This window comes from the organism of the source record quoted next, unplaced genomic scaffold, assembly GCF_019419815.1.
Source record: "Pyrus x bretschneideri cultivar Hongxiangsu unplaced genomic scaffold, Pyrus_bretschneideri_v1 Contig9, whole genome shotgun sequence".
Lineage (NCBI taxonomy): Eukaryota > Viridiplantae > Streptophyta > Magnoliopsida > Rosales > Rosaceae > Pyrus > Pyrus x bretschneideri.
Genome location: NW_025999831.1, coordinates 3,802,995 through 3,815,724, shown reverse-complemented (window position 1 = coordinate 3,815,724; position 12,730 = coordinate 3,802,995). Strand labels below are relative to the sequence as shown.

The 12,730-nt window shown below is 40.0% G+C and overlaps 2 protein-coding genes across 2 annotated transcripts; both read right to left on the bottom strand.

The window, feature by feature from the left end:
* Positions 1-6,263: 6,263 nt before the first annotated feature.
* Positions 6,264-7,334, bottom strand: LOC103934231 (F-box/kelch-repeat protein At3g06240-like). The gene has a single exon (XM_018644237.2). The coding sequence runs from the start codon at positions 7,332-7,334 to the stop codon at positions 6,264-6,266; it is 1,071 nt and encodes a 356-aa protein (XP_018499753.2).
* A 3,126-nt stretch (positions 7,335-10,460) lies between these two features.
* On the bottom strand, positions 10,461-11,316 carry LOC103934222 (calcium load-activated calcium channel-like). Its single transcript, XM_018644239.2, has one exon. It carries the CDS (start codon positions 11,298-11,300, stop codon positions 10,719-10,721), a length of 582 nt encoding a protein of 193 aa, XP_018499755.1. The 5' UTR covers positions 11,301-11,316; the 3' UTR covers positions 10,461-10,718.
* Positions 11,317-12,730: the final 1,414 nt, after the last annotated feature.

The following is a 12,730-nucleotide window of genomic DNA, read 5'->3' as shown; positions in this document are numbered from 1 at the left end:
ATATATATATATATAGATCAATGTGCTTTCTCCTAGTCCTGTTCGGAATAGGTTTCCAAATTGCAATTACTAGTAGTAGTAGGAAATAATATATGCATATTGTCGCAAATGGATAGCAGAATGAGTAGTACTAACAGGATTCAGTTTTTGACAAGAAAACAATCTACTAGTAGAATACTAGGATACGGAAGTATACATTTTTTCCAATAAAATAGATTTTTATTTAATTGCGGGAATGTCACGTCCGGTTCGCAAATAAGAAAAAATTAAAATTTATTTGTAACAAATCGAAGTATAAAATAAATTGGGCTTATTAGAAATTGTAAATAAGATTTATGGATACACTGCAGATCATTGTACAACGAATTCTAGTCCACTGAGTGGTTCACCGATGAAGCAGACATTCACCTAATAAGAATTAAAATATATAATGTTTCACAAATTTATTGCACAAAACAAGGATTATAATTATTCAAATGAGATGTAAGAATGTACTTTTATTCTCTTTTAATCCCATTAACACATACTTAGGACACCAAGCCTGCGCGTCCGATATCATGCTTATATTACTTGGCTTCGAATACTATAGAATATGAGTTAGCACCCGTCTATCCCTTAATCACAAATTTTTGAATTTTATTCTCAACTTTCAGTTGTTATATAGGCCATTCTCTCAACGCCCAAATATGAATTCAAGTCTTTCCTCCAATGTCTAGTGAATATATACAAATTTCAAATTATATATCCTATAGATAATAGTAGGGTTTAGGGTTTGGTAGGGAGAAAACTTTTATTTCAGTAATCAATCACATGATATGCTTAACATATTGATACAAGATATATACAAGCCTATAGTTGACTTTAAGCAACATAAAAGGTAACTAATAACTCTTGATTATTTACATAAACACTATGCAGAGATTGGTGGGATCATGTCTTGACAGCAGATGCAGTGGAGAGATTGGTGGTGGAGCCAATACTCTCGTCACCCCCCCCTCAAGCGAAACGAAACAAAGTGTAGATTGAGCTTGGAACCAAGAAAAGAGAATCGATCACGGGAAAGTCCTTTAGTGAAGATATCAGCGATTTGATGATGAGAGGAGATGTGGCGAGTTTGAAGGACACCGTGGGCAAGAAGTTCGCGAACAAAGTGGTAGTCAATCTCTATATGACGAGTACGCGCATGAAACACAGGATTGGCGGCCATGTGAAGAGCGGAGACATTGTCGACGAAGATGCAAGGTGGAGTACGAAGCGGAATGCCTAGTTCACGGAAGAGATAACAGAACCAACGAATTTCAGCAGCTGTGGTGGCAAGGGCATGATATTCGGCTTCGGAGCTACAACGAGACACGGTGGATTGCTTTTTGGCGGTTCATGTAAGAAGGTTCGGACCAAGAAAAATGCAGGCACCACTGGTTGATCGACGATCATCAAGGGAACCGGCCCAGTCAGCATCAGAGAAGCCGCGAAGAGTGAAGTCGTTAGAGGAACGAAATAAAAGACCGCATTCAACAGTCCCTTTTATGTAGCGGTAGATACGTTTGACGGCCTGAAGATGAGTTGATTTAAGGTTGTGCATGTACTGACAAACTTGATTAACGGCAAAGGAAATGTCTGGATGGGTGAGAGTTAGATACTGAAGTCCGCCAACCATGCTCCGATAAACTTCAGGTTCCGAGAGAGGATCACTATCATAAGCTGAGAGACGCAAGGAGGAGAGGAATGGAGTGAGGCTGGGCTTGCACTGGTCCATCTTAAATTTCTGGAGTAAATCAGATGCATAACGGCTTTGAGCAAGGGATAGGTGGCTGCCTCGGCGAGTAACTTCCATGCCAAGAAAAAAATGGAGGTCACCTAGCTTGCGGCTAGCAAAGGTGGTACATAGTTGATCAAGGAACCTGTGAATAGCATCATTGTTTGAACCTGTGACAATAAGATCATCAACGTATACCAGAACATATAGGGAGTGTGTAGAGGAATGATAAGTAAACAAGGATGCATCCGATTTGCTATGAGAAAAGCCTTGATTACACAAGAAGGAGGCTAGACGTTGGAACCAAGCGCGAGGTGCTTGTTTGAGGCCATAAAGAGCTTTGTGAAGGCGACAAACATACTGGGAGTGATTGGGATCAACAAAGCCAGGTGGTTGTTTCATATAAACCTCCTCGTGGAGAATACCATTCAAGAAGGCATTCCGAACGTCAAGTTGCTGCAAGGACCAATTGTGGGAGACTGCTAAGGCAAGAATAGTACGAATAGTACCTGGTTTAACGACAGGACTAAAGGTCTCGTCGTAGTCAACACCAACTTGTTGATTGAACCCCTTGGCGATAAGACGAGCCTTGTGGTGGTCAATGGAGTCGTCGGCCTTGCGTTTAACACGAAAGACCCATTTGCAGCCCACAATATTCATAGAGGGAGTAACAGGAACAAGAGACCAGGTGTGATTCTGAAGAAGTGCATCATGTTCCTCTTTCATTGCTTGCTGCCAATGAGGAATTTTGGAGGCTTGAGTGTAGCTAGTAGGCTCAATGGACATAAGATCGTCAAGGACAGCAGTTAACCTGTGAGGAAGGGGATGCCGGGGCGAGGGATAAGTAAGAGCATTGATGCTCCCAAATTTGCGTGGAGGAGGAGAATCGGGAGAAGTGATAGGTGGCGGTGATGCAGCAATGGTGGTGGTAGATGACTGAAAATGTGTAGTTGGTGAAGTGGGTAAGGGCGCTTCAACAGCTGTGGATGAAGAGTGGGGCGTAAGAGAGGCAGATGCAGGTGGTGGAAGGTGGCTGGGAGACACAGGTGCTGCTGCAGGTGGTGGAACGGTGCTGGGAGGCATAGGTGCGACGGCAGGCAGTAGTGGTTCCAAAAATAATGGTGGAGGAGACTGCTCAGGAGGAGGAGAATCTGCCATACGATTGTGATATGGAAAAGTGAGTTCATCAAATTGTACATTGCGAGAAATATACACCTTACCAGAAGCAACATCGAGACAACGGTAGCCTTTGTAGTTGTTGTCGTAACCAATGAAGACACATGGGATGGACTTAGGCATCAACTTATGTTTGTTGTAAGGAACCAAGTGAGGAAAGCATGTGCATCCAAACGTCTTAAGAAACCGGTAATCAGGAACTTTGGCAAAAAGTTTTTCATAAGGAGAAACATTCCCAAGATGATGAAGAGGCAACCGGTTGATAAGGAATGCAGCAGCTGTGAAGGCCTCTACCCAAAATTTTTGCGGGAGATGAGATTGAGCAAGGAGACATAGACCCATTTCGGTAACATGGCGATGTTTGCGCTCAACGATGCCATTTTGTTGCGGCGTATGTGGGCAAGAGAGTTGATGTGAGATGCTGTGATCACGAAGAAAATGCCGAAATGCAATGCTAGTGAATTCACCACCACCATCTGTTTGTAATACTTTAATGGTGCGAGTCAAACGATTTTCAATCATGCGTTTGAAAGTGATAAAGGTAGGCATGACATTTGACTTGCGAACAAGAGGGAACAACCACACAAATCTTGAATAATCATCCACTATAGATAAATAGTATTTATAACCAAAACTAGATATCATAGGAGCAGGGCCCCATACATCAAGATGTAAAATGTCTAAAGGATAGTGAGTCATGGACGTCTGAGAGGAGAATGGAAGGCGACATGCCTTGCCTATGGGACAAACATGACATTTGTTATTAGAGGAAACTGCACCACTAATGGGAATATGATATTTATGGGCTAAAACTTGAAAGATAGCAGTGGATGGGTGACCCAAGCGAGCATGCCACACGTCGCTAGTTGTCCGTTCACCATAGAACACAAGCTTGGGAGTAACATGAGGAGCAACTCGAATGTAGTAAAGTTCGCCATAGCTATGCCCAATCAGAAGGAGTTGGCCCGTTTTCTTGTCCTTCACACGAAAAGAACTATCATCCATCTCAAAGAAACAGTGATTATCATAACAAAAACGACGAAGAGATAAGAGATTCTTCTTAATGGCAGGGACATATAACACATCTTTGAGGAACATAGGTCCATGTAAACCAGAGATGGAGGATTTACCAACATGAGAAATAGGGAGGTGATTGCCGTTGCCCACAATAATAGTGTCAGTACCTGTGTATGGACGAATTTGTGTGAGAGCGGAAGGATCATTAGTGATGTGGTTGGTGGCGCCGGAATCGACCACCCAAGGTGCTGACGAAGGAGAGTTCGCAGTGGCTAAATATGCAAAGTTGCCTCGGGTGGGACACTGGCGGGCTTTGTGACCATATTCTTCACACAGTTGACAGTAGCCATCATATTCAAAAGTTGGTGGCTTAGGTGGTAGGGACGGTGTGGGAAGAAGAGGTGGGCGAGTGTCGTTCGAGGAACGAGGAGTAGGTCGAGGAGAATTCCAGTGGGCTTGACGGTTTGGTTTGGAATAACGCCAAGGGCGACCACGACCACTGCCTTGCCCAAATGAGTGATGTGAAGAAGATGAGTGGTGGCCGTTGTGAGCAGACGGAGACGAACTAGCAAGGCAACGAGAGGCAGTGAAAACAGCGTTACTGGACAAGGAGAGTGTGGACATCTTGTGGATGAGATGTTCTTCTTGAAGGAGCAAGTCGTAGCAATCATCATAAGTGAGAGGAGATCGAAGATGAACGACGATGGTGAACTCTTTATATTCAGGACCAAGACCGTCCAAGAGACTTTCGATGAGATCGTCATCAGAAATAATGGATCCAGCAGCAGTAAGGGAATCTGCAAGGCTTTTGGCATGCAGCAAATAGTCAGACATGGACTTCTCGAAATCCTTTTTGAGGGTGCGGAGTTGTTCACGAAGTGTGCGGATGTGAGTTTTGGAGACAGGAGACAAACGTTTTTCCAAGAGAGACCAAGCATCGAAGGCATACGTGCAAGGAAGCAGGATAGAGCGGATAGAGGATGAGCAAGTAGACTTGATCCAACTGAGAACAAGTTTGTCACGAGAATAATTCGGATTAAGAGATCCATCATCAAGTTTCTTGGGAGGTTTGGTATTGAGGGTCACGACATCTTCCAGACCATGAATTTCAAGGATGTAAGAAAACTGAGAACGCCAACTGAGATAATTATTTCTGTCTATGGGAGTATTGATGGTGTGGGAGATGTTGAAGGAGGTGGGAAGGGAAGTAATAGATGTGGCCATGGGTGAAGAAGGAGAGGAAGCAGAAGAGGCAGTGGAGAGTGGGGTGGTGGGGCGTGGAGAGGATCGAACGTTGGGAGGCGTTAGCTGGGGAGAAAGGATGATACCATATAGATAATAGTAGGGTTTAGGGTTTGGTAGGGAGAAAACTTTTATTTCAGTAATCAATCACATGATATGCTTAGCATATTGATACAAGATATATACAAGCCTATAGTTGACTTTAAGCAACATAAAAGGTAACTAATAACTCTTGATTATTTACATAAACACTATGGAGAGATTGGTGGGATCATGTCTTGACAGCAGATGCAGTGAAGAGATTGGTGGTGGAGCCAATACTCTCGTCATATCCAAGGCCTTCTTTGTCTTCTGAATACATTCACAACTCAACGCTTAACACAACTCATGCACCATATTTTTCATGATTGTGCGAGTGTTTATGCATATGCAATACAAAATGTTAATAGTCACGTGCTATCTAATAATCATACAAATTTCAATACCGATCAAGCTATTATTATCAAAGTGATAATCGTACAAGCAAAAAAAATGAACAATTCAAGAAGCCCAGCATATAACAAGAACAAGAAGAAAGCATTATCCTCAATCCTTAAACTGATACAATGCTTAATTATTCAACTCTTGAAACATAAGATCAACTCTTTTTCAGGGATTAAATAGAAACATACGACAACCCATGGAACCTGCAGACTCGAAAAACAGTGATCCTGTAGTAGCATTATCATTCTTATCAACTTCCACGCAGCATATTAAACCATTGCTACTAATGTCATTAGCTATTATCGGCGTCTTCTTGTAATGTATATTATATGCATTCAAACGCAACAGTAGCACACATGAGAAAGGAATGTTTAGGCTACTAGCACTGATCCATTGAAGAAAACATGTAATTTGAACAAAATATCCTTATTGTACACATCAACAAAATGTCCTTATTGCCATGTAGGAACTTTTTTTTTTTTTTTTTTTTGGGACCAACGATAGATAATCTACTTTAAATTCATCCAGAATATGGGGAGGGGTGAGGGTTTGAACACCCGACACAATGAGTTGAGAAAGAAGAATGTATTTACAATGGCAATCCACCACTTTCTATGTATGCAAAAACATTTGAGCCCTCAATTAAGCGTGTTGTCTCTCTTGATAGAACGTGAAGTGTGTTGTCTCCCTTGACAGAAATAACACTATTCACATAAACAGCAGCTTGAATAAATCTTGGATTATCCACGCCACGAATAGAAACGTACTTGCGTGTTTTTGTGCTTAAGTTGTAGAAGACTATATGCCCATTAGCGCTAACTATAAGAAGCTCATCGCTCTTCCAAATTTTCAGTGGAATCAAAATGTCCTGTAAAGTTCCAATGCTTAAGTGTTTTATACATGAACCTTTCACCTCCTTGGAGTCATCCATCACCCATATTTCAAAAGACGAAAATTGAGTATTATCCCCTCCTCTATTATACAATAAAAGAGCAATGGAGTCATTCCGTACTGCAAGACTCTTAAGCCACCCATTGATGTTACGGAAGTTATCTGGAAGTGGTATATTATGAAACACCTCATCGCTCATATCGAATGAAAGGATGACTTCATTATCTTGTGGAACAGAAGCTGCATACCAGTAAAAAATTCCCTTGAAGTACATATCAAACGAAGCCATCCAGAAGACATTAGCTTTGATATCGCACTCGATCACTCTCCAAGAATTAGCACCCAAGGTGTATACTTCTGCTTTTCTTCTAGGCGTGCATACTTCTTCTTCACTAGAAGGCCTAGGCAAAAAATTGACAATTCTAACAACCTTGTACTGTTTAGTTTTGGAATCATAACTGAATCCCGCGGCATTGCTATACGTGATGATTTCTTCTCCCTTGTCAATACCTATATGCCAGCGAGGCCATGGAGGGTGAAGAAGACAAGACTCGGGAAGAAGATTGAATTCCTTGATTGCTGGATTGCATAAAACAATAATGTCGTTGGGATATTGTAGACAGATGATCCCATCACAATGACCTAACATTTGTACATTAAAAGGAAGTTTCCTCAACCAGAAGTTCTCAACCTCAACAGTTGCAGCATGATGAACATCACCATCATTAATAACATCGTCGAAAACATTAAGTAACGAAAATACATCCATCATATCTGGCCTCAGGTTGATCTTGTTGCGGATGAAGTTTTTCTCCTTGTCCTTTATGTTGGTGCCCTTGGGGACGGTACGCTTGACAATGATGCAGGTGATGGAGGCCAATTTGTTGTGTTTGTAATGTTTAGGTCATGAAATTTATTGGTTTTTTTCACAGGCAGTTTTGATGGATATATTTATCGTGAATCCAATTGTTCACAACTAAGGCTGCCATGCATTGATATTGTCCTCACCTAATCATCTAGGCCAAATTCTCTAGATGATATCAGCCCAATGGACCTCAGATGTGAAGTTTTATCTCAAAAAGCCTCGATACAATTAAAGTGGTGCAACTATATTTAAACTTTAGGTTATTATTCTAATATTCAATTTCGTGTATGGGGCATGCACTTGTTCCACTTTCACGTTGGTCAAGCTACTATAGCGGAATGTAACCTCAAGAATCCACTCTTTTTTTTAATGAAATGCTTTTTTTCTCAATTTACCGTCCTTTTCAATAGACGTCCAGTTAAGATTCCGGCTGGACGAAAGCATAAATTATATAGAAAGTATGCCCTATGCTTCGTGAATAAACCTAGGTAAAAGCGAAGTTGTCCATGTCAGGGCAGTGGGAATACATAGTTGGAGCTACGAGTTCCAATCGATTAATAAGACAACCGACTTCGATCAAAAAAATGAAAGCTAGCCGAACCAAAGATGTTGCAGGTTACCAAACCATTAAATCTGAGTGAATCGAATTGTTGTTCTTTAAGAAATTAAATTAAGGTAAGTGGAAAGGAACAAGATGAAGGAAAATGTTCATACCTTGGAATTCGGGTTGTGTTGAGAGTCTGAGAGGAGAGAGATTGAAAGTAAAACTTCAAAATCCACTCAGATTCCTCATCGGTCTTCGTGGCTGCGATCCTTTCGTTTGGCTCGGTTGGATGAGGAATTTCTAATGTAATGCTAGGGACAACTGTAAATTCTCTTGTTTGGGAAAGATGTGTGAAATTTGTAATGTTTAGGTCATGAAATTTATTGGTTTTTTTCACAGGCAGTTTTAATGGATATATTTATCCTGAATCCAATTGTTCATGACTAAGGCTACCATTAATGTAAGAATTCTATGTGGACTCAACTAGTTATAGATAAAGGAGAAATAATATGTTGGTAATGCAAATTAATAAGAGTTTGGATACGTGGAAAGCTACATCATATAATTGAGAGGTATACTTTCATTGTGCATTTGAAAGGAAGCACTAATCACAACCACCTCTACACAATCGGGATTTGAAGCAAAGGGAGAATAACCAACCCTCCATGATAGATGGGAGTTGACTGCCATTGCATCTATAAGTGCAAGAGTTCCTTGCTCACAGAGAAATACGTTCAACGTTCTTGGCTCTATCACCATCTGAACATAAGGTCTCTTAGTGGGTAAAAGAAACTACTTGACATCCATGGCTTCTTCAGGTTTGAGACTAACGATCATTTGTAAATTTGAGACTAACGATGGATATATAAATATTCATGTATTGTGAATTGTGATTAGAGTTTCTATTAATTTACTTAAATTCCAACATTTGGTATCAGAGCCAGGTTGAGGTTCTTGTCTCCTTAGAAATCAAGGATATAGAGGTACGATCCATCTAGGCCCAATTCTCTAGATGGTATCAAGCCCAATAGACCTCAAATGTGAAGTTTTATCTCAAAAAGTCTCGATATAATTAAAATGGTGCAACTATATTTAAACCTTAGGTTATTATTGTACTTCTCCTATGTTAAGACTCTTCAAATTCATCTTGACCTGTATCGAGCCAACCTTTTATGTTAGTGTTTTAATACTCCAATCTAAATGCAGTTAGTTTCCCTTGTAAATTCAGAATAACCGTTATGCAAGAGCTGTCCTTTCCTCTTTTGGAATTAATCAAGAACTTTTGCCAACGATATTTGAACTCAAGATATTCGGAAATGGTCGGCGACATTATGCAAGAATTAAGAGTTACCACATCTGATCATTCATAAAAATAATTTATAACCAAGATAAACCCTAAATACCATACAAACAAACAAAATTCAAATAGCTTTACGCTTTCATCAACATCATGAATGTTAATTTTATGGATACAATCATTGAACAAATCACAGTCAAGAACCAAACAACATCCATGTTAAAGATGGCCAACGAAAGCACGAAAACTGTCATTAGGCCATCAAACTGGTAAGAAACGAAGAGAAGAGTCCTTTAACTCGATAACAAGGCTAATATCCCAACAGCACCATAGTATTAACCGGAAAAAGAAAAAGAAAAGTAATTATCCTGCCGTGAAACTCTTATCAACAATGCAACTGTGATAAAGCACTTCTGTTTATGAGGAACAGAAGAGTCTTTTAACTAGATAACAAGGTTTAATTCGTTTACTTCTAAAGACAAATGCAACTTCTCGCAACACATACATAGTTTTATGCAAACTAAAACAAAAGAGCATATATGACAATACATAGATTCAAACTCACACCAACGTTCCACTTTCATAAATATCGAGACTGGGTGCAAACAGAATCGACCATAACCAACGACCATACTTTATGCACTATGGTACACAAACACATACAAAGACATGCATATGTGTGTTTGTGTGTGTCTCTGTATCCCTTTGAATAACTTGGCTCTTCGAAAATTAATTCAAAAAGTGAAACGACCCGAAGTAGGAAAACAGAACTACGGTCAGAAAAACAAAACTGTTGTAATGGTCATTGGTTACAATGCTACATACATTTTGATGTCAGTATATACGAAATGAATTGTTGATAAAGTTCAACTAAACAACTTATTTAACATACAAGGCAGTATTAGAATGACGACGACGACAACTTAAATTTAGCTCTCAAGAGAAAGCTCCAATTCCAGACTAGAACAGAACTCACAGAAGCCGACCACAAGAGAAAACTAACAGCAGAAAGAAACAAACGGAGACTCAATTAAATTGCATTACTGCAACTTTCGGCTTGATCGAACCATTGACATTACTTAGTTTGATTACTCATAACCATTGCTACATAATTCAGAAAAAAAATAATTCAGTTCAATGTAGTGGCATTTTAAGCATCTTCAAGTGCACAAAATTGTTCACAGCTTAATTACTTAAACAAAAAGTTTGATTATTTTGGTAAATAATACATGAAAATGGATAACAAAGACTAAAATTCGTCCCTTTTTAGAGACCCAATGATGATAACAAAAGCAAATCTTAATTGTCATTAGAGAATTAGAACACTAATTAAACAACAACAATAACAAATCACAACCTAACAATAATTTTTGAAAAAAAAAAAAAAATTACTAAAATTTAGAACAAACCCAATAGGCAATGAGTGGAGTCCTGAGTAGTGAACCCATCAATTGGTTTTCGGGTCCGGAATGGGGAACAACCCGGAACTGGTGCCTCTCGGCGGCGAAAAGCCCAAGAACTTCTGCAAATTGGTCCGAATACTGATAGAACACAGAAAATACAAAAACGCCATTGAACAGTCCGTCGCATCCTCCCCTTGCAGCCCTCTGTGGCTCATCTTCATCACCAACCCAAAGGGCTTGAAGGGTAACTTCGCCACCGCTATCCCCTCGAACAGAGAGTTGAGCAGTCCGAAGACGACGAAGAGGACGAGGGCGACAACGGCGCCGGACTTGAACTTGAAGAGCGACAAATCGCGGCTTGATTCCTTGAGGCTGCTCTCAACGCGGTCGATCTTCTTGGTCTTGGACTTTTTGGTAATTTTGACAGCGGAGGAGGAGTCGGTCTTCATGGTCTCGAGCTTCTTGGCGGCTTTGTCGATGGAGGAGCGAAGGGACTTGTAGGAGTTGGTGCGGTAGATGAGAACCCATGAGATCGCCTCGCAGATGACGGCGGTGCAGAAGGAGATGCCTACCACCGTCAGGCTGTCCGAGTACTTGAGGCCGAAGAGGAAGGAGGCGGTGGCCATCGGAAAATCGCCGAGAAACTCGAGAAAATTTGAATATTGGAGTGTTTGATCTGATTTGGTGGTGCGTAGATTTGTTTGTTTTAGATTGTTAGATGTAGTGGACTTTTTCTATGGGCCTAATTCTAATGTTGGTCTTGGGCCTTGCCTTGCGCCTTGGGCTTTTTTATATTTTACCAATTGTTAAAAACTCTATTTTTATTGCCACGACTAGTAGATGCTTGAGCGTAACAAATCCTTAGTAAAAATGTTTCTTTCAAAATGCACTTCAAGTGCTTGTGGAACCTAAAAATACTTTCACCTTAAGTACTTTCAGTCATTTTAAAACTACTTCCAAATGAACCGTAATTTTATAAGATCCTTCCCGAACTAAATCTCAGTGGCCTTCAATTGTTTATGGTTGTAAGTTGTAAGTCAACTTATAAAGATTTAACCTAGTCTTAAACGAAATTGTTAGGGGTGTGTGTAGTAGTATATAGAGTTATGAATACATGAATTTTGAGAGAGTTTAGTTGGCTTTCATAAATTCATGTGGATTTTGGTTGAATTATATATAGATTTTAATGGAGCTTGTGAGATTTTTATTATGGATTGTCGTGAACTTTTTTATAACCAATTTATTAATAAAACATTGTTATTTTCAAATTGTTATTGTTGGTGGTTATGATCAGATCATGACAAATTGGTTGTTTGAGATGGTAATGACAACGATAATGGTAGAAGTGCCAAGTGGTGGTTGTCAGCAAGATGATGCTAAGGTGGTGTCGGTGGCGGTGGCGATAATAGTATACACGATGAGATTGTAGTCTTGGGGTGGTGGAGGAATGAGGGAGGGGGTGGTCCTGATGGGGTGGTGATGATGGTGGTAAATGTGGCAATAATGGTAAGAGTGGTGTCGATGGTGGTCATGGCGATGATAGCCGTAATATGGTAGTAGGAAGTTGTGGTGGTGACGACAACGACAAAGAAGTTGTACGAGGTTGTGGTATGAGGATGATGGTCGTGACAGAATGGTGATGGAGGTGATGAGATCGTGTTGATGGTCATGGCAAGAAAGTAGTTGAGGTGGTGTGCAGATGGTATTGGTAGTGGTGATGAAGCTCCACAATTGAATCTTTAATAGTACTAGTAGGAAATAAGATCATTTCCGCAATTGAATTATTATAACAAGGTACAAGGTCTTAGCCCACTAAAAGAATTAGGTCCGTTGTAAAACTCCATTTGCCTTCCACAATGAGCCCTTTTGAAACTCAAATTCATTCCAATTCACTACTAATTCTCTAATAAAGTTGATTGCTTAAATTAATTATGAAAGTGATTTTCACACACTTTTTAACTTCTCACACTATTCTTTACTTATGATAATTAGATTGAATAATTCAAACGAAATCGACGATGAAGACTAAACTGTTAACTTAAGCCCAACTCATATG